The sequence below is a fragment of the Oncorhynchus mykiss genome, chromosome 21, assembly GCF_013265735.2.
Source record: "Oncorhynchus mykiss isolate Arlee chromosome 21, USDA_OmykA_1.1, whole genome shotgun sequence".
In the NCBI taxonomy this organism is placed as follows: domain Eukaryota; kingdom Metazoa; phylum Chordata; class Actinopteri; order Salmoniformes; family Salmonidae; genus Oncorhynchus; species Oncorhynchus mykiss.
The window spans coordinates 20,014,113-20,039,503 of record NC_048585.1 but is presented as its reverse complement, the minus strand read 5'-3'; the positions used below and the strand labels follow the sequence as shown (position 1 = coordinate 20,039,503).

General features: G+C 41.6%; 1 protein-coding gene across 3 annotated transcripts; it reads left to right on the top strand.

The window, feature by feature from the left end:
- The first annotated feature begins 13,763 nt into the window (after nucleotides 1–13,763).
- LOC110499943 (zinc finger protein 829) lies at nucleotides 13,764–20,313 on the top strand. Of its 3 annotated transcripts, none has more exons than XM_021577000.2 (8): nucleotides 13,764–14,048; nucleotides 14,292–14,488; nucleotides 14,610–14,714; nucleotides 14,823–14,918; nucleotides 15,678–15,788; nucleotides 15,966–16,086; nucleotides 16,669–16,926; nucleotides 19,183–20,313. In XM_021577000.2, the coding sequence occupies exons 1-8, from the start codon at nucleotides 14,015–14,017 to the stop codon at nucleotides 20,160–20,162; spliced, it is 1,902 nt and encodes a 633-aa protein (XP_021432675.2). In that variant the 5' UTR covers nucleotides 13,764–14,014; the 3' UTR covers nucleotides 20,163–20,313. The 3 variants fall into 3 exon arrangements, with proteins under 3 accessions (XP_021432675.2, XP_021432674.2, XP_036813099.1); XM_021576999.2 differs by having other exon boundaries at nucleotides 16,669–16,944; XM_036957204.1 differs by lacking the exon at nucleotides 19,183–20,313 and adding an exon at nucleotides 17,411–17,601 and having other exon boundaries at nucleotides 16,669–16,944.
- The last annotated feature ends 5,078 nt before the right edge of the window (nucleotides 20,314–25,391 follow it).

Here is a 25,391-nt window from a genome sequence, read left to right as displayed (position 1 = left end):
AGCCATTCAAGAACATCTATGTATTAACTCCCCGGTAGAACATAAAAATGTCATCAGTTCAGGCCTCAGGGAGTGGAATTGAATTGCCCTGATCTAAACACACATGGGTTTTGTATAAAATAGCTTGGCTGAGCTATTTCCCCTTGAGCCTTATAGGCCCATCTACCTTCTGAAAGAGGTAGAAATCCCTTGCCTCCTGAACACACAGAACATTTCTAGTATTGTAATGTCCCATGCCAACCTTGTAATAGTTCCCACGACATTCACTTGAGACAACAACGTTAAGGGGAGAAAACAGCAAACATATACTCATTAACCATTAAACTATCTTGGGACATGATACATAATTCTAAAAATGATCTTACTTCCCAGTAGAGAGATGTGTGTTCATATTCCCTGCATTCCCCGGTGGCCATTCTCCCCATCTAAGAGCAAGGGGGGTAGGGGTGGGGGTGCAAACATCCCTCATTATCCACAACAGCCAATTCATTTCTCTGCACCATGTTCAGACAACAACCCAATTATCACTGTCAGCATCGGCCGCAGAAGCACGGCTTATTTCAGTGATCTTTGGCATTTCCTCATATTAACATGCATGCAGTGTGGTGGTTTCACTATTGCCTGACAAAATGTCAATGCAACTGAAATATAATGAGAAGGGTGAGATAATGAGAATGTACAGAGAGGAAGTCATGGATCATTTGTTTGGGATCGGGGGAGAGAGAGAGCCGCGCATGAGTGTGGCCACATCATATAGGCTTAGTACTATGACATTAGCAAAGTCAATTTCCACAAGCCTAGACAGGTTGATCAGTTCAGGCGGTAAATCAATTTCTTGGGCGAAAATATAGGCAATGTGTTTCTTGTTTTTATTTATAACTTTTCTCTGTGAAGTGTGTTGAGACATTGTTCAATGCACTTTAAATACACTGAGGCTTGACTTGGCTACATAGCATCATTAAGGAGAGGTATTTTTGTAATTGGTCCTTATGTTAGTCAGTCTATTAAAATTGCATAGATATAGACTTCCCTTAGGTGTCCTGGCTGAAAGAGTTTTTATTAGTGCAGTATGTAAATATGATCTGTTACACAACCCTGCTTTCCTGCTGTGCCTGACTAGTAAGCTGTCATCCACAGTTTAATCAACTATGAGCCTCCTCTTCATCTAATATTGTGAGTCTAACCCACTAATGTATAATGCTAAAGTTGCCCTCAGAGGTTGTTCCTGGACAAGACCATCACCTGTCCTGCTGTGGTTAGCTCCGGTTGGCTGGGACTGTTGCCTCCAAACCAGCCCTCCATCCTCACTGGACAGCTGTCTGTACCATGCTGGTAATGGTGACTGAGCACTTCAGAGCCTTCTAGAGCGACCGTCTAGCCTGTGGTTGCTGGACCAGAAAGACAGGCCACCCACTTAGTTTGGGTTCCTGGATCCTTTCACAGCATTATAAGGTTGTGTTGAGACAATGACTTAACAATGACCCAAGTCCAGCTTATTTAATCCCTACCATTGTGTTACTGAGTTGTCATAATGCTTCAGGAAATGAACATTATCCCAGGGGCGCTGGAAGACACAATGTAAAATAACCTAATGTATGTCCCTCTTGCTGCCCTGAATGCCACTGCTGATCCTACAGCTATTGTATGCAGTAATCATATGCCTATGAAACAGATACTGTTAGCACTGAAGTGGTGTGCCCTAGTAGGAAGTCCACTGTGTGCAGCTCACCCTGCACTAATAAAGACAACCAGAGTATGTCTACCTTTGCTAAGCTTCCCAGTAAAGCAATAAAAATAATCAAGCATCCCAGAAAAGTGTTAGAAAAATAGCCCACGTTAACATATGTAGCTTAAGAAAAAATTGTTCATGAAATCAATCATTTGCTTGTAACAGATGACATTCATATTCTGACCATCTTTGAAACTCACTTAGATAATGCCTTTGATTATACAGTGGTAGCAATACATTTACGGAAAAGACAGAAATGCCAACGGGAGCGGTATTGTGGTCTATGTTCAGAACCACATTCCCCTAAAGCTTAGAAAGGATCTCATGTTAAATACTTCACCTGCCTCACCTAAAGCACATTCTTGTGGGAAGCTGCTATAGACCACAAAGTGCTAACAGTCAGTATCTGGATAACGTGTGAAATGCTTGATAATGTATTTGATATCAATACAGAGGTATACTTTATGGGTGATTTAAATATTGACTGGCTTTCATCAGGTTGCCCACTCAAGAGAAAGCTTCAAACTGTAACTGGTTCAGGTTATCAATCAACCTACCAGGGAAGTTACAAACAGTAGAGGAATGAAATCATCAACATGTATTGATGATATCTTTACTAATGCTGCAGAAATTTGTTTGAAAGCAGTTTCCTAATCCATCGGATGTACAGTAGTGATCACAATTTAGTAGCCATATCGAGGAAAACCAAAGTTCCAAAGGCTGGGCTTAATATTGTGTATAAGAGGTCATACAATAAGTTTTGCATTGATTCCTATGTTGTTGATGTGAAGAATATTTTGTTGGTCTGTGGTGTGTAATGACGAGCAACCAGATGCTGCACTTGACACGTTTATGAAATTGTGTATCCCAGTTACTAATAAGCATGCACCCATTACGAAAATGAATGTAAAAACGGTTAAATCCCTGTGGTTTGATAAGGAATTTAAAAAAAATGATGGTTGAGAAGGATGAGGAAAAGAGATGGCAAATAGGTCTGACTGTACAAACATACTGCAAATTGAGAATCATGTGACTAAACTGAATAACAAGAAGAATAAACTACACTATGAAACAAAGATAAATGACATAAAGAATGATAGTAAAAAGCTTTGGAGCGCCAAACTCCGTTCCATCATTAATTGAATCAGATGGCTCATTCATCACAAAACCCACTGATATTGCCAACTACTTCAATAATTTTTTCATTGGCAAGATTAGCAAACATAGGCATGACATGCCAGCAACAAACGCTGACACTACACATCCAAGTATATCTGACCAAATTATGAAAGACAAGCATTGTAATTTTGAATTCCGTAAAGTAAGTGTGGAAGAGGTTTGCTTTTAATGGAACTTTAACCTCATTCTACAGTAGGATACACACATAATGGAAAAGGACCCAAGACAGAGGAAAGATTGTTTGTCTTTGGTCAGACTACAGCTTGAAAAGCTAGGACTCCTTCCATCTGAAGATCTTCAATCTACTTTCCCTGTCAACATGGGATTTGCCTGTGAGGCTTTTCAGTGAGCGAGGAATCACTCCTCAAAGTGTCTGTAGAAACCATGGCAGCACTGCGGGAAAACAGGGTGTATTTAGGCGTTTTTCTCTGTGAGAGGGTTGTGGAAGAGATGACAGAGGGTTGGTGGAGGGTTGTGATCACACATCAAAGATATGTCCCCTTTAGATCTCACTCTGTGATGAAACACAAAACAAATGAGGCGCGGGCGGAGAGGGGAGGAGAAGAGAGGCGCGACTGCAGCTATGGAAGTGTGTACTATCTGTGCCCAACTAAAAGGACTGAACAGTGAAGAAACAGAGCACACTCTGCTCCAAAACACTAATAGGACAGAGATACATGCATAGTGTACACACAGCGTATATCTAAAGTTAGAATCAGTTCAATTTGTGACAGTATCCACAAGTGTTTTTTGTGAGACCTTGGTTTGGCCAAGTGTGGTGTTGCACTCAAGTCTTTACAAACCATTACGGAAGCTAAAACCTCAGGGAGAGGTCAGAGAGGTCAGAGGGAGTTTTATGTAGTATTTATGGCATATCATGTGGCACATGCTACATCATTGTCCCTAGCCTTTCCAATAAGACTTCCTAGGGCAAAACCTTATTCCATTGCAGACATATTGCAGCACAAGCATAGAGAAATGGAACGAGGGAGAAATGCAATAGGAGAGCACCATCTAGCCTTGTTAGTGAGGAGAACCTTTACCCTAGGGCAGAAAGCTTCTCTCAGCGAAGTCGCTGTGATAGTAAAAAAAAATACTTATTAACCAAGGAATTGATTAACATACGCAGGCACGCACACACACACACACCACACTCACATAACACACTGAATGTGTTATGCTTTACTGCAGGGGGTCCTACATTAGAACTAACACATTTAGCAATACATGACATATTAATAAAACACAACAATTCCTAAGTGCTTGTTAGTCAACAACTGAAGATATGAAAAAAATATACACAACCCACCGACTGAAATGTTACCATAAAGACTCTGTTACTTTAATTTGCTGCACAGAAAGATACACAGATAGATGATACAGATGCACAGTATGAGCATTATATAGACAGATAATGAGACAAACAGTTCAGGGGTTGCGTTTGAAGTTGCTCCCTGGGCACTAATGAATCAGTCGCCTGGGGTCAGTTCAGTTGGTGTGTTTTTCATTACACTTTCAACAGGCGATAATGAGCCGTGAGGACTTTGGACACTGGAGCGCTCTGATCCCACATCAGCCTTTGGAGTGACTCAAGAGGGCCTGACCACATTCTCACCATATCAGAGGGTGAGCAATCAGCATACTCGCTCTCTCTCTCTCTCTCTTTCTCTCTCTTTCTTTCTCTCTCTTTCTGTCTGTCTGTCTGTCTGTCTGTCTGTCTGTCTGTCTGTCTGTCTGTCTGTCTGTCTGTCTGTCTGTCTGTCTGTCTGTCTGTCTGTCTCTCTTTCTCTCACTCTCTCATTCTCTGTCTCTTTCTGTCTCTTTGTCTCTGTCTCTCATTCTCTCTCTCTCATTCAGTCTCTTTCTGTCTCTCTGTCTCTCTCTCTCTCTCTCTCTCTCTCACACACACACACACACACACACACACACTCTCTCTCTCTCTCTCCTGTCAGAAGACTCAGAACACTGAGCGAGCCACCTGGACTTTTCCTCCATTACCATATAAATGAGGTGCTTCACGCTAACCTCTGTTCTCTCTGCTTCCTGCTCTTCGCGCAAACAATGACAGTGGCCGAGAACCAGAGACAGAGAGCGACATAGAGAGAGAGAGTGCTAGGGTATATCAATTCAATTACATTCTGGAGGGGTTTTCATGTTGATGGAAAGAGAAATGCTTTGGCTCCCTCTGAGGAAACAACCATGCATCAGCTCTCTTCTAAGATAAAAGCCCTGAGGGAACAACCATGCACCAGCTCTCTGCTAAGATAAAAGCCCTGAGGAAACAACCATGCACCAGCTCTCTGCTAAGGTAAAAGCCCTGAGGAAACAACCATGCACCAGCTCTCTGCTAAGATAAAAGCCCTGAGGAAACAACCATGCACCAGCTCTCTGCTAAGATAAAAGCCCAGAGGAAACAACCATGCTACAGTTATTCCAACTGAGCCTAAAGGGAAATAGATAGCCTTTAATGAGTCTTGCTGAGCCATTGCCTTTGGGAGACCTACTGCTATGGTCAAATGTATGTGTAGGGTGTCTACTAAATTAAATCCTCATGCAGCAACACAGATATACAGCACCTATGTTTATTCCTGATAAACCCAAACTCTAGAGTATAGCTGTGTCTTTGACACTTTTATTTGAATGTTCAACTTGTCCTCATGTCTATACACAAGGTTGTCCTAAACAACAGTTGAAATTTGATGACAACTGTAATGACAATTTACATTGTATGACATTGTTACGGCAATGTTTGTCACATCTCCCCCATAAACCTGCTAGATGCTTTGGAACCGTGTCTAAACTCTATAGAAATGGTCTGGCTGTACCATAGCACTTCATTAAACTCTCCACCCCATTACTTCCCTGTTCTCATTAAACTGCACAGACCAATCAATAGACCCATGTCCCCTGACTATAGGGTCATCTCAGTCATTTTGTCTGCAACAGACCTGTGTTTGAAGGCTATTGTGTTTCAGGGGACCCTAGTCAACCTTTACCTGTTTTCATTTAGCTATCCCAAAACCAGGGATTAGAGACAATCCCAACACCAGGGATTAGAGACTATCCCAAAACCAGGGATTAGAGACAATCCCAACACCAGGGATTCGAGACAATCCCAACATCAGGGATTAGAGACTATCCCAACACCAGGAATTCGAGACTATCACAACACCAGGGATTAGAGACTATCCCAACACCAGGAATTCGAGACTATCACAACACCAGGAATTGAGACTATCTCAACACCAGGGATTAGAGACTATTCCAACACCAGGGATTAGAGACTATCCCAACACCAGAGTTTAGAGACTATCCCAACACCAGAGTTTAGAGACTATCCCAACACCAGGGTTTAGAGATCATCCCAACACCAGGGTTTAGAGACCATCCCAACACCAGGGTTTAGAGATCATCCCAACACCAGGGATTAGAGACTATCCCAACACTAGGGATTAGAGACAATCCCAACACCAGGGATTAGAGACTATCCCAACACCATGGATTAGAGACTATCCCAACACCAGGGATTAGAGACTATCCCAACACCAGGGATTAGAGACTATTCCAACACCAGGGATTAGAGACTATCCCAACACCAGAGTTTAGAGACTATCCCAACACCAGGGTTTAGAGATCATCCCAACACCAGGGTTTAGAGACCATCCCAACACCAGGGTTTAGAGATCATCCCAACACCAGGGATTAGAGACTATCCCAACACTAGGGATTAGAGACAATCCCAACACCAGGGATTAGAGACTATCCCAACACCATGGATTAGAGACTATCCCAACACCAGGGATTAGAGACTATCCCAACACCAGGGATTAGAGACTATCCCAACACCATGGATTAGAGACTATCCCAACACCATGGATTAGAGACTATCCCAACACCAGGGATTATAGACTATCCCAACACCAGGGATTAGAGACTATCCCAACACCTGGGATTAGAGACTATCCCAACACCTGGGATTAGAGACTATCCCAACACTAGGGATTAGAGACAATCCCAACACCAGGGATTAGAGACTATCCCAACACCAGGGATTAGAGACTATCCCAACACCATGGATTAGAGACTATCCCAACACCATGGATTAGAGACTATCCCAACACCAGGGATTAGAGACTATCCCAACACCAGGGATTAGAGAATATCCCAACACCAGGGATTAGAGACTATCCCAACACCAGGGATTAGAGACTATCCCAACACCATGGATTAGAGACTATCCCAACACCATGGATTAGAGACTATCCAAACACCAGGGATTAGAGACTATCCCAACACCAGGGATTAGAGACTATCCCAACACCATGGATTAGAGACTATCCCAACACCAGGGATTATAGACTATCCCAACACCAGGGATTATAGACTATCCCAACACCTGGGATTAGAGACTATCCCAACACCTGGGATTAGAGACTATCCCAACACCAGGGATTAGAGACTATCCCAACACCAGGGATTAGAGACTATCCCAACACCTGGGATTATAGACTATCCCAACAGCAGAGTTTAGAGATGTGAAATTGTTTTCCTGTTTGGGGACTTTTAACTTCAGGTAGAGAAAGTCCACCTTGAAGTAAAAATGGTGGTACAGTATATGTATATGGTATTGGCATAGTTTATTGTGTGTGCCTATGCTGGGCCAGCCTGCCCCCTAGAGGATGAACTAGGTAGGACCAGAAATCTGGATCTCTTTCAGCTCCCTATGAGGCAATATTCTCACAAAATGGGTTGACTGGGTTTGTGGGGTATGATAGCATTCCTGTTGTAATGCAAGAGTGCATGTTTGTATTCATGTGATCACTTAAACCATGTCTATTGACTCTGAAAATGCTAACTTTGTCACAGTATGACAGTGCTTACTTCCCTTCCTATAATAATGTCCAAATACCAATCCTGTATTGTTAAAAAAAATAACATAGGATCTATTTTCGATTGATATATGTTGACTGTCACTCTTTTTGTGTCACAGGATTCTTACCAAAAGCCGAAACTACTTTTGTGACTAAAACTCACAGCCTATAGTGCCGGATGCTATTTCCATCTATGCATGGTACTACTGAATGCACAGTATATCTTCCCGCCAATCAAGTAGTGAGATGAAGATAGCAGCCAGGCTGTTGTTCCACTCTGTTCCCCTGAGGTGTGCGGGATCATTAGATTGAGACCTCTATTAGAGAAGCAGTATACTCATTAGATGGAAAGGAAGACTGCCATCATATATAAATTCCCTATCTATTTCACAAGCAATTACACATGCAGCTCACACACATATACATGCTCACGCGTACATACACACACATACACACACACTTGCAAACTCAGTTTCTCCTTCACACAAAAAGCACGTTCCCACCTAGACACACAAACACCAAATAATCCCATTCTAATGGAATGTGTTCACAGGCACAGTTCTCTGTCAATGTATATATATATATATATATATATATATATATATATATATATATATATATATCTGAAACACACAAACACTTTCTCACAAGCTCTCTCTCCCTCATACACACACACCCACCCACCCACTCACATAAATCTCATTATAACTTGACAGGGGATTGGCTTGACGTCCACATCTCCAGTTGATTAATTTGCCTATTATTATTAAAGATCCTTTAATAAAACACTCACTCTAAAGAAAGATGACCGGCAGCTCCTCCCCCACCCCCCAACTGTGGACATCATTGTAAAACTTCAAACACTTAGAAGGAAAACTTCCTCCAGTGTGAACAGTGTGCTACAAGGACAGTTTATATTTCATTCCCAATGTTTTAGACTTTTTCCAACTCTGATCGTTTATCCTATCCATCCAGATTTTCAATGGCTTTGGAAGTTGCCAAGGCCACAGACAGTCCCTGAGCAAAGTGAGGAGTTCACTTGAGGAGATCTACTCAGCAGGCTTGAGGAAGAGGACTGTGTCGGGTTATCTGTAGTCCAGTGAGATGGACACCTTGGACCGCATTTTCTATTAGAAAGTCGTTTCACATCCAATTGTCACGCCGACGGCCATTCAGCTCTCCTGAGGAAACCATTTCTTCGGCGAGAGGGTAGCCCCATAACCATGGTTACTGGTGTGTCCCGTTCAAAAGAACTGGGCAGGATCGATAACATTTTATTTAAGAGATCCTTTGACTCAAGGGAATCAGACACTATTATCCTACCTGCCTCCTGTTCTCTGCAAATTGCAATCCAGGAAACATGATTTAACTTTGCAAACTGCAAACCGCCAAGATAAAAAAAAATGCAGTGACAAGCTGTCAATTAGGACCTCTCTAACTCCATCTCCATCTCTCTCACTCCCTCTATCTGTCTGTCTGTCTGTCTTTCTTTCTGTCTGCCCCTGTTCCCCTTTCTTTCTGTCTCTCTGTGTAATTCATCAGCAAGCAGTGTTCACTCTCAGAACAAATAAAGAAACATTTTATAAAGGAATAGTTGAATCCATACAGGTATGGAGGAAGTGGTTGGGGGTCAAAACATGGCAGCCAGATTATTAATAGATGCACCAAGATAAGCATTTCAACTGCAGGCTTTGTTTATGAGGTTTCCAAGTTAATAATAGTTTGAATTCATGGAGATCAAAATGTTTTATTGTGAGAAAAGGCCTCCTGACTCAAACATGTCTGTGGAGGATAAAAATACATGTGCTTTAATAACCAGATTTAACCAGTAGCTGGACACCAGTTGTTACTGACTAAGGCCTTGACGTTGTCGTCACACCAAACTTTCTGACTGTTGATTAGAATATGCAGAGATACTGTATGGGCTATGGGCACTTCAATGAGCAGAGGAATACTTTGATATTCAAATGTCCAGATGTCTTGCCAGAGGCTGTCCTTCTTGGTGTTGACACACACCCTTTTCATAGAGTCTGAAATGTATTTCACTGTACTGAGTTCTGAGGCATGTTTTGAATAAAGCCCAAAAATATCAATACCCAAGAAAATAAATTTCAATATATCAACTGCAGCAGGGAATCTTGTAAAGCAGCAGTCAGAAGAGGACAATACCAACCATATTCATGTTCATGTAAACATATAATTTAAAACACTGCCAGCTTTTGATCCTCTGTTCCACCATAGTGCAGGTTTGATTGAATCTCAGCCTTATATTTCCATTAAGTTGTTTTTACTTACAGTACTACATTTACATTAAGACATAGTTAAGATAGAGAGTTAAGTGGTCCGCTGTGGTACCCTAAAAATGCTGGAGCTGTGGCCAAATCTAGCAGAGACTTTACCGGGGGATCAGTGACCCGTAGTTTTCCATCTATCTCTTGCAATTGTGGGGGGTGGGGGTAGGAGGGGGCTCAGTTGATGAGTTTCGGCTTCCCTGTAGGGACTTGATTAAAGTCACTGCCCTTTGAAAGGAAGGGGGTTGATTTCACTGAGATTCATTCTAAACCCAATTTTTTCATTAGATGATCAATATATCCTGACAGCAGATGGTGGTGGTAGCAGCTGCACTGGTCCTAAACTGCCAATCAGAGACCAGGCCAGCAGCAACCAGCTTCCCTTCTGCTAAACCCAATAACCACCTGGACATGGTTCCATAGGTCTGTCATAGCTCTCAGTCGAGAACTGTATTAGGCAGGTCAAAATGGAAAGATGGAGCAATTGATTTAGTAGGTTAAAGGAAAATAAGAAGGCACAAGTTGCAGAGAGGAAAGATCTGGAGGATTTACACAGGCTTGGGTTTGGATTTGGGCTATGAACATGGTTCTGTTTGGTAGACCCTCCACACACACAAAATCTCTCATTCTCTCTCTTCTCTCTCCCCCCTCTCTCTCTTCTCTCTCCCCCCTCTCTCTCTTATTATCTCTATCTCTGTCTCTCTCTCTCTCTCTCTCTCTCTCTCTCTCTCTCTCTCTCTCTCTCTCTCTCTCTCTCTCTCTCTCTCTCTCTCTCTCTCTCTCTCACACACATGCATGCAAGCACGAACACATACACATACACACACACCCATCACCCCCTCCTCTCTGAGACACACAGCGTCCCTTCCCACTCCAAAAGAAGAGGCTATAGGGATGCTGGGCTGCCAGTCCAGCTGTCTCCATCTGGCCAGCTCACTTGGCAGCATGTGACACCACACAACTCCTGCCAAACTGTGTCCCAGCAGCTGGAGGCCCACAGCAAAAACCAATCAACAAACAGAACAGCATCGGTCTCACTGTTGCTGGGCCAGCTTCTATACGCTCTGAGAAAATGTTCACGCTACAGTATACTATAGGCCTATCCTACCAAAACAAAAGTCCCTGTTCCATTCATTCATTCATTTATTTTCCTATCCACTACAGGGATGCTCCCAAACAGCAGACATTGTTTGGGACATTACTATGTGCTATCTATCAGTGTTGATTACAGCACATACCTGTGCTTGGGTATGCAGGGGAGAGCACATCTATGGTGGCTTGTTGCCTCATTCATTTACATAATAATACATTGCTTGTATGCCTAGCTAGGTTATTGAATATTTCCATTGTGGCAAGTTACCACATACTATTAAAATAATTAGCTCGGAAGTTGCTTACCCACTCACGTGTGTGCCCACTGTTCATTATTAATTTGCGTAACAGACTGCTGTATGATCATTCTCCATTTGCCAAGAGACAGCATATCTAAATGTCATTGAGAACATTAATCAGCTGCTGAAATATGAGGGACCCTGTTTTCTCTCGGCTTGAGGGTATAATAGGCAGATGTCGCCGCAGGTCAGACATTATCATCCCTATTAATTAATGTTGATGGTTGAGAGACAGCTCCCCTATTGTGTCCCCAGAAAATTGCAGATGACTTTGACCTCTGTCTGACAAGGTAAGCAGTCTGGACAAGCCTATAGCACAATGATGAGCACTCTAACTTTCTTGGTAAGATGGCAGGATGAGAGTAATGGTACTTTTGTTGACATTTGAGAAGTAAACATGAATATTTAATTTGTTATAAATATTTTTGAATTACTGAAGTAGAGCTGTCCAACAGTTAGGAAACCATTGTTTGTCTCTTACATTTCTTATGTCTGTAATGTGTCATTTCTTATTGTGATTTGTCTGTGCAATATTATAAACTCTCAATTAAATTAAATTATATATTGGAATGACTAGATCCAAAGAGATTCATATTTGAGGTTCGCATCTTTCTCTTTATTGTGAACAAAGTACATTTTTCCTTTATCCGTAATTCAAAATTCATAAGGCACTCGCATATCTCGCACATCAGCAATCTTTTTTGCAGTTGCATGGTAACAGTTGGACAAGATGAGGGAAAAAGGAAACCGCACACTGCTCTCGATAGCATCACTGATCTTTAATAAGCTTACGTATCAGCCTCACGGCCTTCGTCAGAGCTTTTTTTCCTTCATCCGTAATGGAATTGACCTTTTTTGTATATTTATTTCACCCCCGTTCAATTGGTGGCTGCAATACAACATCAGTTGTGGTAGGCCATAAAAGCGTCTGACAAAAAAAACATTTCAGTTACATGCTAGTTGTCACAAAGCTTACGATTTCCTCATCCAATAAACCACTTCCTTAACTTTCTGTCTCTAAGTGGTAGTATTCATTCCCAATATCTTGGGTGTCTGAGATTTGATTGAGCTGCACCACTGACACTTCCTCATATGAACTCTTGGCTACATCGGGATGAAAATTAGAACCATGTTCTTTATCCTCAAAAGTATGTCTGAGGGTCTTTGCTGAGCAGTTGTTATTCCCTCATTTAAACTCTCCAGAGGCCAGAGGTTTTGAACCTGAGCCTCATTTACATTCTCTGTTTGTACCTTTTTGTTTAATTTCACCTTGTTGTCTCTAGCAATACAAAGTATAAATGTGTCAGTCATACAGGTATGACACTCGATCGTTGTTGCAGTCGGCTTCTTAACTAATCACCTGCTAATAATTGGTATTTGGCAAATCCATTAGCGCAAAGCAAGAGTGCATGAAAGTCATGTATGGAATTATTTTATTTCACACCAGGGTAAGAAAAAACGAATTGTTGAGGTTAATATAGCATGCAGCATTGAATGTAGGCATTACAAGAAAGACAGAGAAATAACCAGCAGGCTGTTTGACACATCCCCCCTCAAAAACGGAACATATTTGGTTAGTAGAATCCCAACTAAGTATTTTCCACCCCAGTTTATTTGACACCAGTAGTAACGTTTTTTCTTAACCAGTGTGTGGTCTTGCACTGACTAAAATATTAAATTATATTCATATGCTTTTGGGACACATGTTTGCCAGATGTTTGGAGCTAGGCTGACAGTGACAACATAACATTCTAAAAGGGTAGCTGTCCATGGTGCTGATATGTGTATCACTGTTCAAATGTCAACATAAAGCTTCCTATGACCTAGCTTTTTGTTCAAACTCACCTGTTTTGTATTCTAGGGACTCTAGTGAGTAGTCTGGACCCTGGTAGTATGGACACACAATAAATCGTTTTTCCTGTACAGTGCTATATTTGTACAATATATATTGTCCAGGCAACCCACTTTAAGCTGTTTGACCACAGTAAAAAGCTAACAACACTCCGTATTATACCGAGTCTCATGAAATACACTGTACAGACCCTACGGGGTATTTCCTATAATACTTTTACTGTGGCACCCAGAATAGTTTTTGTTATGTAAGCCAATGTGTATTCCTTATACAGGTATCAGCAATGTTTTAAACCCCACTTTTAATCAAAATGTCCCTTAATTATGAAAAAAATGTTAATCATTGTTCATGTTCAGACAACTATTTTTCATATATCATTAATAATCACTGGTTATTGACGCATTTATACTATTACGTAACGTGGGGGACTTTTATTTAGAAATGTTTTCGAAATCCATGACCTGGAAGTACCTTTTTAGTGTTGCTGTCGAGACACTGGATCTAGCAACCTCTATACAAAACGGTTTTATTTATCTTAGCTAACTAGGGTATTGTTAGCTTGAGTACATTTGTCAACTTTTTTATTTACGTTGCAATCGCTTTAATATAACGTATATTCTAGGCTTGGTCGCACTATCTAACGTTAACATCAAACTTTTTAGCTAGCTTGTTTCGAGGGCTTTTTGCTTTGCAAACTAGCCATGGATAACATTATTGATCCAACATCAGAACAAGGTTAGTTTGCTGCTTTGTCATGCATTGCTTATCACATAGCAGTAGTTAAATGTAGAAAATGATATGTCATGACTCATTACATTTTTGTTTTGTTTTTACATGGATCATTCAAATATGTCCTATAGTCTACCTACGCATAGCTTGTAATATTACTAACTAGCTGAATTATGGGATCAGTCGATTTTGAATTTATTATTTGTTTATCTGTTTAATTGTTAATTGCTCTTTTCAATTCGGTGACAGGTCTCCCTCTGTTCTCCTTGCGTCTCCTGGTTCCACCTCTACGCCTGATGTGCGCTTTCATGTGGCAAGTGACTCAACAGCGTAATGTGATGCAGTATGGAAAGCTGGAGGAATTTGTGACTTTGGTGACAGAGATGGTTCCAGAGCTGCTGAACTCCAGGCAGAGGACCCAACTCATCCTGGGACTGAGAGCAAGGGTGAGAGGTGTAAATATTGAGGGTTGGGAGGGGAAGAGTCTTATGATGGAACGAACGATGGGCTTCAATTACTGTACATATGTCCCTAGTCCTGATTTTCACATATCCACCTCTGTTCCAGATGGTTTTAGAGTTGTGTCGCAGTAAGGGCACAGCTGACCTGCTGACCATCCAGGCCCACCTGGACATAATCCACACATTGACAGAAACATCTTTACACAAAGAGGTAGTTTAAATTGGCAACACTTTATGAATGAGACACTGGGAAGAACTTTATTTCTGAAAGATGGACTCCTGTACATTTGTCTGATGTTTTGTTTGCGCCTAATGACAGAGTCATGGTGATGAATTGGAGGCTTCAGATTCTAACTTTGTGGAGCTAGTCCAAACCCTGCTGGAAGACCCTTCTGAGAGGGAGCATTTCTTCCAGGTGAGGAACTTTCTCTCTAGAGTTCTTTATGATCCGTTTGCTTGAATATATTTATTAAATAGACTAGTTGAACATCATCTACTTAGATTAAAGGTAAGTATCCTTCTTCTGCATTCAGAATACCCTAAAGATCTTGTTAAAGTGGCACGCCAGTCTCCTTTTCACATCATTTATCACCTAATTAACTTAACAAAAGGCACAGGTGATCCGGGTATGACATAGTACAAGTGGGGGGGTGCGGTCAGGGCCTTTTTATTTGATGTTTTTGCTCCTCCATTGTTCCCACAAGCAAGGGAGGAGGTTGACGACATCAGACCAACTCAACTGCTTGAATGGCCTCCATTTTTATTTATTTATTTTTTTTACCTTTATTTAACTAGGCAAGTCAGTTAAGAACAAATTTAATTTTCAATGACGGCCTAGGACAGTGGGAACAGTAGCAACTGCCTGTTCAGGGGCAGAACGACAGATTTGTACCTAGTCAGCTCGGGGATTTGAACTTGCAACCTTCCGGTTACTAGTCCAACACTCTAACCACTAGACTGCCACACTCCATGAAGTTTTGTAGTTGTGTAAAAAACACTATTTTGCTCAAAAGATTTTTGTTGTTTTGTTTTTACCCTTAAGTGTGTGTAAATTACCATACTTATACTTGGGATATTGTTTCTCAACAGGAAAAGTTCCAAAAAAGCTGGAGTGCGTCTTTAATGGAGACGTTTGGCACTAGACCCATTTCATGCTAAATTGTCTATTTCACAGGAGGTGTTCCCAGTCCACTATGGCCCTCGGTATGACACAGCGCTGCAGACACTGGTGTGGGAGTTCCTCTCCAGACTGGAGGAGCTGCTGCCTATACCAGACCTCACGCAGGTACTGAGGAAAACATCTCAGTTCTAAAAGATTGACGGAACATCACGTCATATGGCTCTACAGATGAATTGAATGGTGTTTTTGGTCATTTCAAAACTTGTCTAAAACCTCAAGTGGCTGGTAAAACACTTTTGAACTTTTTAATGTACTGTGTTCCCCCTGCCCTGCTCCTCTTAGACAACAGCATGGCTCGGTGCTGCCCCCTCTGTCCTGGAGGAATGTGGGCAGACTGTCTTTGACCCTGAACAACTGAAGACAGTGTTGCAGCACCATCAGCGTCATGGAAACCTGAACAATAGTAAGGCCTAGATTCAATCAGATCAACCGTTAACACCCACATAGTGGACATTTTGGCGGTATCGGAGGTGTAACTGTGTTGGAGCCATCAAATCGGTGAGAAGCTGCTCTTCCGATCATGGTCATGAAGCTACACCTGCCAAGCGTTAGAAGTTCTGAGCGAGAAAGTGCAGCCTATATAGAAATAATTATGCTCAAATTGAGAAATCATTCAACTAAATGATGAGGATTTCTGTCTTCCTAATCGAGGTATAGATTACATCTCACATTCCAGTGTTCAAACTTGTAAACTTTAGGTTGCATGGGATTTTTGTTAATGCGACTCCGTGAACCCAATGGCAATGTCCGTTTTAGGTGTAATGCCGGGAGCCACTTGTGGATTTGACAGCTCTAACGCAGTTCTACCTCCGACACTGCCAAAAGGAAGCACTATGTGGATGTTGGCTAAAGTGGATCGGATTAAATCGAGCCCTTTGTCTTCATCCAGATGATGGATATGAAGAACACAGTCATAGGATACCACTTGTCTTTTTAACTTGGCAATATACAGTAGGTGAATTTAATGATGTTCTCTCCTACCCAGGTCATGTCTCTAATTACACCACAGATACCATCCTGTCCACACTGTCCCTCCCTCCAATAATCAGAGTTGTTATTAACTACGAACCAGACAACTCTGACAATGTGAGGCCATTCTCAGATGACGATGAAGACCACAATGAAATCCTGGATGAAGGCACTGGTAGATGTTTGGAGGATCTAGGACTGTCAACATCACAGGAACAGGAGGGTCTGTCACCTGCAGAGACCTCAGAGTTGGTTACTCCAGGACCCTGTGATGGTAAGGAAAATAAAAAAGGTGAAACACTCATCCATTGTTAGACTAATATAGCATCTAAATTCTAATTTATATACTGAACAAAAATGTTAACGCAACATGCAACAATTTCAACGATTTTACTGAGTTCCAGTTCATATAAGGAAATCAGTCAATTGAAATAAATTCATCAGGCCCTAATCTATGGATTTCACATGACTGGGCAGGGGCGCAGCCATGAGTGGCCACCCACTTGGGAGCCAGGCCCAGCCAATCAGAATTAGTTTTTCCCCACAAATGGGATTCATTACAGACAGAAATAAACTCTTCAGTTTCATAACTTCAGTTTCATCAGCTGTCTGGGTGGCTGGTCTCAGATGATCCCACAGGTGAAGAAGCCGGATGTCAAAACATTAGACATCTTTGGCATTATGTTATGTGACAAAAATGCACATTTTAGAGTGGCATTTTATGTTTAAGCAGCTTCTTGATATGCCACCCCTTTCAGGTCGATGGATGATCTTGGCAAAGGATGCATGCTCACTAAAAGGGATGTAAACAAATGTGTGCACAACATTTGAGAGAAATAAGCTTTTTGTGTATATGGAACATTTCTGGGATCTTTTAATTCAGCTCATGAAACATGAGACCAACCCTTTACAATATATATAGATGTATATGGTGATTTATATATACAGTGAGGGAAAAAAAGTATTTGCTCCCCTGCTGATTTTGTACATTTGCCCACTGACAAAGAAAAGATCAGTCTATAATTTTAATGGTAGGTTTATTTGAACAGTGAGAGACAGAATAACAACAAAGAAATCCAGAAAAACGCATGTCAAAAATGTTATACATTTATTTGCATTTTAATGAGGGAAATAAGTATTTGACCCCCTCTCAATCAGAAAGATTTCTGGCTTCCAGGTTTCTTTTATACAGGTAACGAGCTGAGATTAGTTTCTCAGTCCACAGAAGCAATCAATCAATCAGATTCCAAACTCTTCCCCCATGGCCAAGACCAAAGAGCTCTCCAAGGATGTCAGGGACAAGATTGTAGACCTACACAAAGCTGGAATGGGCTACAAGACCATCGCCAAGCAGCTTGGTGAGAAGGTGACAACAGTTGGTGTGATTATTCGCAAATGGAAGAAACACAAAAGAACTGTCAATATCCCTCGACCTGGGGCCCCATGCAAGATCTCACCTTGTGGATTTGCAATGATCATGAGAACGGTGAGGAATCAGCCCTTAACTACACGGGAGGATCTTGTCAATGGTCTCAAGGCAGCTGAGACCATAGTCACCAAGAAAACAATTGGTAACACACTACGCCGTGAAGGACTGAAATCCTGCTGCGCCTGCAAGGTCCCCCTGCTCAGGAAAGCACATATACATGCCCATCTGAAGTTTGCCAATGAACATCTGAATGATTCAGAGGACAACTGAGTGAAAGTGTTGTGGTCAGATGAGACCAAAATGGAACTCTTTGGCATCAACTCAACTCACCGTGTTTGGAGGAGGAGGAATGCTGCCTATGACCCCAAGAACACCATCCCCACCGTCAAATATGGAGGTGGAAACATTATGCTTTGGGGGTGTTTTTCTGCTAAGGGAACAGGACAACTTCACCGCATCAAAGGGATGATGGACGGGGCCATGTACTGTCAAATCTTGGGTGAGAACCTCCTTCCCTCAGCCAGGGCATTGAAAATGGGTCGTGGATGGGTATTCCAGCATGACAATGACCCAAAACACACGGCCAAGGCAACAAAGGAGTGGCTCAAGAATAAGCACATTAAGGTCCTGGAGTGGCCTAGCCAGTCTCCAGACCTTAATCCCATAGAAAATCTGTGGATGGAGCTGACGGTTCGAGTTGCCAAACGTCAGCCTCAACCTTAATGAATTGGAGAAGATCTGCAAAGAGGGACAAAATCCCTCCTGAGATGTGTGCAAACCTGGTGGCCAACTACAAGAAACGTCTGACCTCTTTGATTGCCAACAGGGGTTTTGCCACCAAGTACTAAGTCATGTTTTGCAGGGGGGTCAAATACTTGTTTCCCTCATTAAAATGCAAATCAATTTTTATTTGACATGTGTTTTTCTGGATTTTGTTTGTTGTTATTCTGTCTCTCACTGTTCAGATAAATCTACCATTAAAATTATAGACTGATCATTTCTTTGTCAGTGGGCAAACGTACAAAATCAGCAGGGGATCAAACACTTTTTTCCCTCACTGTATGGTGGTTATATAATCTGTTCTCCTGTATTTTCTCACAGAATTGAACTTGGATCATTCTCTCAACGTGATGGTGAATGCTGACGAGCCATCCCAGGTTCTTACCTGCACTCTGCCGCCATTCTCTCACAGTGAAATGGCCAACCTCTGCAAGACCGACCAAGTAGAAAAGGACAGAAAGCAGGTTGACAAGAAAGAAGAGGTGGTCAGAAAAGGGGACAAAAAGAATGTGATCAAACCGGTTGACAAGAAAAAAGAGGGATCCCCTGCACCCCAAAACAGGACTCATACATGTGAGTGTGGGAAGGTTTTCAAAAAACCATCACTGTTGACGCTACATATGGGAGTTCACACGATGCCACATCATTGTGACCAGTGTCCCAAACGATATGCTACTCCTGGGGCACTGAAAAAGCACCAGCTACTTCACACAGAAGAAAGACCATTCGCATGTGAACACTGTGACCGGAGGTACAGGAGTGCTTATGATCTCAAAGTGCATGTACGCATTCACTCTGGGGAGCGCCGTCACATGTGTACTATTTGTAAGAAGAGGTTTGCCCATCCAAGTACACTAGTGAGACACACGCGAATGCATGCTGGGGAGAAGAATTATTTATGTAGCATATGTGGTAAGGCATTCCTTAGCTCAGGAGAAGTGCGACTGCATACACGAACGCACACAGGAGAAAACCCCCACACCTGTAAACATTGTGGAAAGGGTTTCAAAGCATCTTGCCATCTTACGGTTCATCTGCGATCTCACACAGGCGAGCGTCCTTACACCTGCACCCAATGCCCCAAATCTTTCACTACCTCAGACTCTCTTAGAACGCACATATATATTCACACTGGGGAGAAACCTCACCAATGCTCAGAGTGTGGGAAAACATTTACTCAAAGGTGTAATATGGTAAATCATATGAGAAGAATTCACCGGTTAAGATTCTCCAAAAGCAGTCCAACAGAAAGAAACACAAAGTCTCGTAAAAATGCTTTGAGTTCGAAAGAAACTATGTAATAGGTCATTCCAATCAGAATATTGATTGGAATTATTGAGACAAGAAATTCCATGTATAATCCTGTTTTAAATACATGGTTTTACAGGTCCTCTTTTGTATATCAGATTATCATATCAAAATATGTTTTTTAATAAACTTCAAATCAAGGTTCTTCATCTACACATGATATTTACACTGCAAATAATGATTTTAGAAGTGGGATGATGATGATGACATTTACCCAATTTAAACTGTTTGACCAACCAGATTCCTTAATAACACCTGTAAGATATACATATACAAAGTGTCCCGACCACCTAGAGGTCTTCAGGAAGATTTGATCACACTCTGTTCACTATGCGTCAATTGAATTGGCTACATGAGTTTATTACCAAAATGCAATATCCACCAATTTTTCACATTGGTGTTTTTTCACCTGAAATTATTGCATGTGGGTACCTTCATGTGTGTGCCAAATACTCAATTATGACAATTAAATACTTTTTCCACAACCAACTCAATGATTATTCTTTTTTTTTTTTTACATTGTTTGCAAACTGATATGTGACACGTAGTAATGCCAAAATAACATGCAAAACAGGCACACAAAAAAAACAGGTGGTGTTAAATATACTTAAGTATCAAAAGTACGTGGAATTGGTCAAATGTACTTAAGTATAAAAAGTAAAAGTATAAATCATTTCAAATTTCTTATATTAATAACCTCTACAGGATCGGTGTTTCCCCCCTGCGGGACGGTTGAGCTAACTTGCGCTAATGTGATTAGCATGATGTTGTAAGTAACAACAACATTTCCCAGGACATAGACATGTCTTATATGGGCAGAAAACTTACATTCTTGTTAATCTAACTGCCCTGGCCAATTTACAGTAGCTCTTACAGTGAAAAAAATATCATGCCATTGTTTGCGCCGTGATTGGCTCAGTGTTCTGTCACTCATGGGGACACCACGCCACCACAAAATCTATGGGTAAAATCATGTCAAATCATGTTATATCTACCGTAGCATTGATTGGACTGATCATGTCAACATCATACTTTTAAAATCTTAGCTAGCAAGCTAGACAAGCAGTCATCTACATGCATCAAGTCGGAAAACTACTGGCAAATTCTTTACAATCCTTGTCATATGAAAATCAATTATAGATAAAACGTGGCCGTGCTTATCAGACATTGGACATAAACATTACACAAATCTCAAATTCAACAATGAGTGCTAAGGCACCACTGCAGCCTCGGGTTCGATTCCAGGCTGTGTCACAGCCGGCTGTGACCGGAAGACCCGTGAGGCGGCGTACCATTGGCCCAGCGTCGTCCGGGTTAGGAGAAGGTTTGGCCAGCCGGGATATCCTTGTGTCATCGTGCTCTAGCGACTCCTTGTGGCGGGCCGGGCGCCTGCAAGCTGACTCTGGTCGTCAGTTCAACAGTGTTTCCTCCGACACAATGGTGCGGCTGGCTTGGGGTTAAATTAGTGCGGCTTGGCTCTCGACCGTCGCTGAGTCCGATGGGGAGTTGCAACGATGAGACTAGATCATAACTACCAATTGGATATTAAGAAAAATGGGGTAACACCATGGGCCAGAAGAGTTTGAATACATTGGCCATGCTGATAATTCAGCATGACTTCTGCCGCGTTCCAAAGAACTGGAAACGGTGAACATGGAAATCTCAGACTTCAGTGAGTTCAAGACAATTGGGAACTCGGATAAAACTAGTTCAGAATGGGAAAATACGGAAAATTCCAAGTCGGGATTTTGTGCCTCTTTCTAGAGCCCACAAGAAGGACTGCCACGCCACCTTCCTGTTCAAGTGAGCATAGCACAACAAGGTGAGTCCAAAAATGTCTTGTATGCTGCTGTATAATGTAATATGCCAGGGAGATATGTGTACTGTATCCAAGAAAGTAATAATAAGTATATGTTGTCCATCCATTAATGTCTTAATTGAAATTATGGAATTACGGATTGCCTCTTATCCACACGTTGTTCCCTTATGCCATAATTTGTACATCTCAATTGTGAATAGAAGCCACATTTGTAAGCAAGTCAGTCATATCAGCTATGTTTTTTTAAAAAGGCAGTAAACGAGACTGAATGAACTGTTTCGTTGCCAGACAAGGCTCCGCTGACACCCAGGTGTAGCAGTGGTAAGAATTCACTATGGTGCGGTTGGGACAGCTTTATGTAGGCCCTAACAGTTTGTGGGCACCGTTTGTCACCGTTATAGTGCAATGAATGTATTGTTTAGTGTAGTGGTTTTGCTGGCATGCATATCTTTTATTTTTTTGCCCCACCAACATTGACATGCTCAAATCGCCACTGATTTCTAAGATAGCTGCTGGGATGGTGTAAGTAAAACTGGGTTGCATTATACACTGCAATGAATATTCCAAACCTGAAGCCCAGCCGGCTCTGCTGTCACTGATCAAAAACGTTTTTATTTGCTGCCTAACCCAATGGTTGTGTTGTGTATAGGCCTACAGTGGCTGTTCAGGAGGAGAGTCTTGTATATTGAACAATACTGTACGATGCCACTTGAGGATCGGCAGATTTGGTGAGTCATTGTGTATCTCAGTAACCCAATACAAGATAAGAAGACAAGGATTTGAACCCTGGACATCAAATTGTATTTATGTGCTGAATACAACTGGTGTAGACTTTACCATGAAATGCTTACTAACCAACCATGCAGAGTTTAAAAATAAAATTGTATTAAGGAATAAACAAAAATACACAAGTAGAGTACCAGTACCAGATCAATGTGTAGAAGTACGAGGTATTTGAGGTAGATATGTACATGAAGGCATGGTAAAGTGACTTGCATTGAAGGTCCCCAAGAATGTCTGCAGCATTGAAGGTGGCCCCCATCACAGTGGCCCCCATCATTCTTAAATGGAAGAAGTTTGGAACCACCAAGACTCTTCCTAGAGCTGGCTGCCCAGCCAAACTGAGCAATCGGGGGAGAAGGGCCTTGGTCAAGGAGGTGACCAAGACGCCAATGGTCACTCTGACAGAGCTCTAGAGTTCTTCTGTGGAAATGGGAGAACCTTCCAGAAGAACAACCATCTCTGCAGCACTCCACCAATCAGGCCTTTATGGTAGAGTGGCCAGATGGAAGCCACTCCTCAGTAAAAGGCACATGTGACAGCCTGCTTGGAGTTTGCCAAAAGGAACCTAAAGAATCTCAGACCATGAGAAACAGAATTCTCTGGTCTGATGAAGCCAAGATTGAACTCTTTGGCCTGAATGGCAAGCGTCACGTCTGGAGGAGAACTTGCCCCATCCCTACGGTGAAGCATCATCCTGTGAGGATGTTTTTCAGCGGCAGGGACTGGGAGACTAGTCAGGATCATAGGGAAAGATGAACGGAGCAAAGTACAGAGTGATCCCTGATGAAAACCTGCTCTGGAGCACTCAGAACCTCAGAATGGGGCGAAGGTTCACCTTCCAACAGGACAATGACCTTAAGCACACAGCCAAGACAATGCAGGAGTGACTTCGGGACAGGTCTCTCAATGTCCTTGAGTGGCCCTTCCAGAGACTGGACTTGAGTCTGATCGAACATCTCTGGAGAAACCTGAAAATAGCTGTGCAGCGACGCTCCCCATCCAACCTGACAGAGCTTGAGAGGATCTGCAGAGAAGAATGGGAGAAACTCCCCCAATACAGGTGTGCCAAGCTAGTAGCGGCATACCCAAGAAGACTCGAAGCATTAGTCGCTGCGAAAGGTGTTTCAACAAAGTATTGAGTAAAGGGTCTGAATACTAATGTAAATGTGATATTTCATTTATTTTATTTTTTATAAATTAGCAAACATTTCTACAAACCTGTTTTTGCTTTTTCATTATGGGATATTGTAGATTGTAGATTGATGAGAGGGGAAAACAATTCAATCAATTATAGAATAAGGCTGTAACTTAACAAAATGTGGAAAAAGTCAAGGGGTCTGAATATTTTCTGAAGGCACTGTATATACAAACCCTATAGACACTCACTCACCACTACATTGACACTCCCACACACATTCACATACACTACATAAGCACACACACACACACACACACACACACAGACCGACACAACACAAACACACATACATACACATTACACACACATGCACATTCACACACACTTTAAAACTCATCAATTGCTGCTGCTCTGTTATTTATTGTACCCGTATTATTATCTATCCTGATGCCTAGTCACTTTACCCTGCCTTCATGTACATATCTACCTCAAATACCTTATTATTATCTATCCTGATGCCTAGTCACTTTACCCTGCCTTCATGTACATATCTACCTCAAATACCTCGTACTTCTACACATTGATCTGGTACTGGTACTCCACTCGTTTTTATTCCTTGTGTTACTATTTTATTTTTATTTTTAAACTCTGTTGGTTAATAAGCATTTCATGGTAAAGTCTACACCAGTTGTATTCAGCACATAAATACAATTTGATGTCCAGGGTTCAAATCCTTGTCTTCTTATCTTGTATTGGGTTACTGAGATACACAATAACTCAACAAATCTGCCAATCCTCAAGTGGCATAGTACAGTAGGGTTGTTCAAGATACAAAATCATGTGTGGACAGACAAGATTGTAGCTTAATCTGATCCTGTCAGTTCCTAATTTCTTTACATTAGGTAATATCATTCATTGAATGAGTCAGCTATGTCTTAATATTATTGCTGCAGGTCAACAAAATGACTTCTTGCAGTCCAAAAGTTCAAATATTGTCTTTTCATATTTTGAGATGAAATGCGCTACAATAGTAACAAACACAAGAAAGGGCACATTTTCAACACTGGTCTAAATGTACTAATTAAGCATTTCATATAACATCAGCTTATTACAATGTTGCCATAGTTGTGGCAAAGTCATTTCTCTCAGATGTTTGTGGGGAAAAGGAAGTAGATCATGTCATTCTCATCCACGACAGCTCCGACATAGAGAGCAGTAGCAATGGTACATTTTTGTAGGCACTAACTCAGCCATGGTTCGTTGGACGAAGCTTGTGGGGAAATTAGTGGAATTTTTGCAGGGTTTTTGGATAAACTGCAAAAATTTGTTCTGCGGTAATCACAGGCTTGGGAGATCTTATACGTTTTGTTCTATGAGATCATCTTCATCAGCTTTTTGTGAATTTTTAAGTATTTATGTAATTTAAAAAATCACAGAGCACATAAAGGCTTCATAATTCATTAAGGGCATGTTAAATGACTG

Excerpts from the sequence above, each read along its gene's own strand:
- LOC110499943 (XM_021576999.2), top strand. The coding sequence starts at position 14,015 with ATGGATAACATTATTGATCCAACATCAGAACAAG. Across the intron at positions 14,049-14,291 it reads TGATCCAACATCAGAACAAG|GTCTCCCTCTGTTCTCCTTG; the intron begins GTTAGTTTGCTG and ends ATTCGGTGACAG. Across the intron at positions 14,489-14,609 it reads TCCTGGGACTGAGAGCAAGG|ATGGTTTTAGAGTTGTGTCG; the intron begins GTGAGAGGTGTA and ends CCTCTGTTCCAG.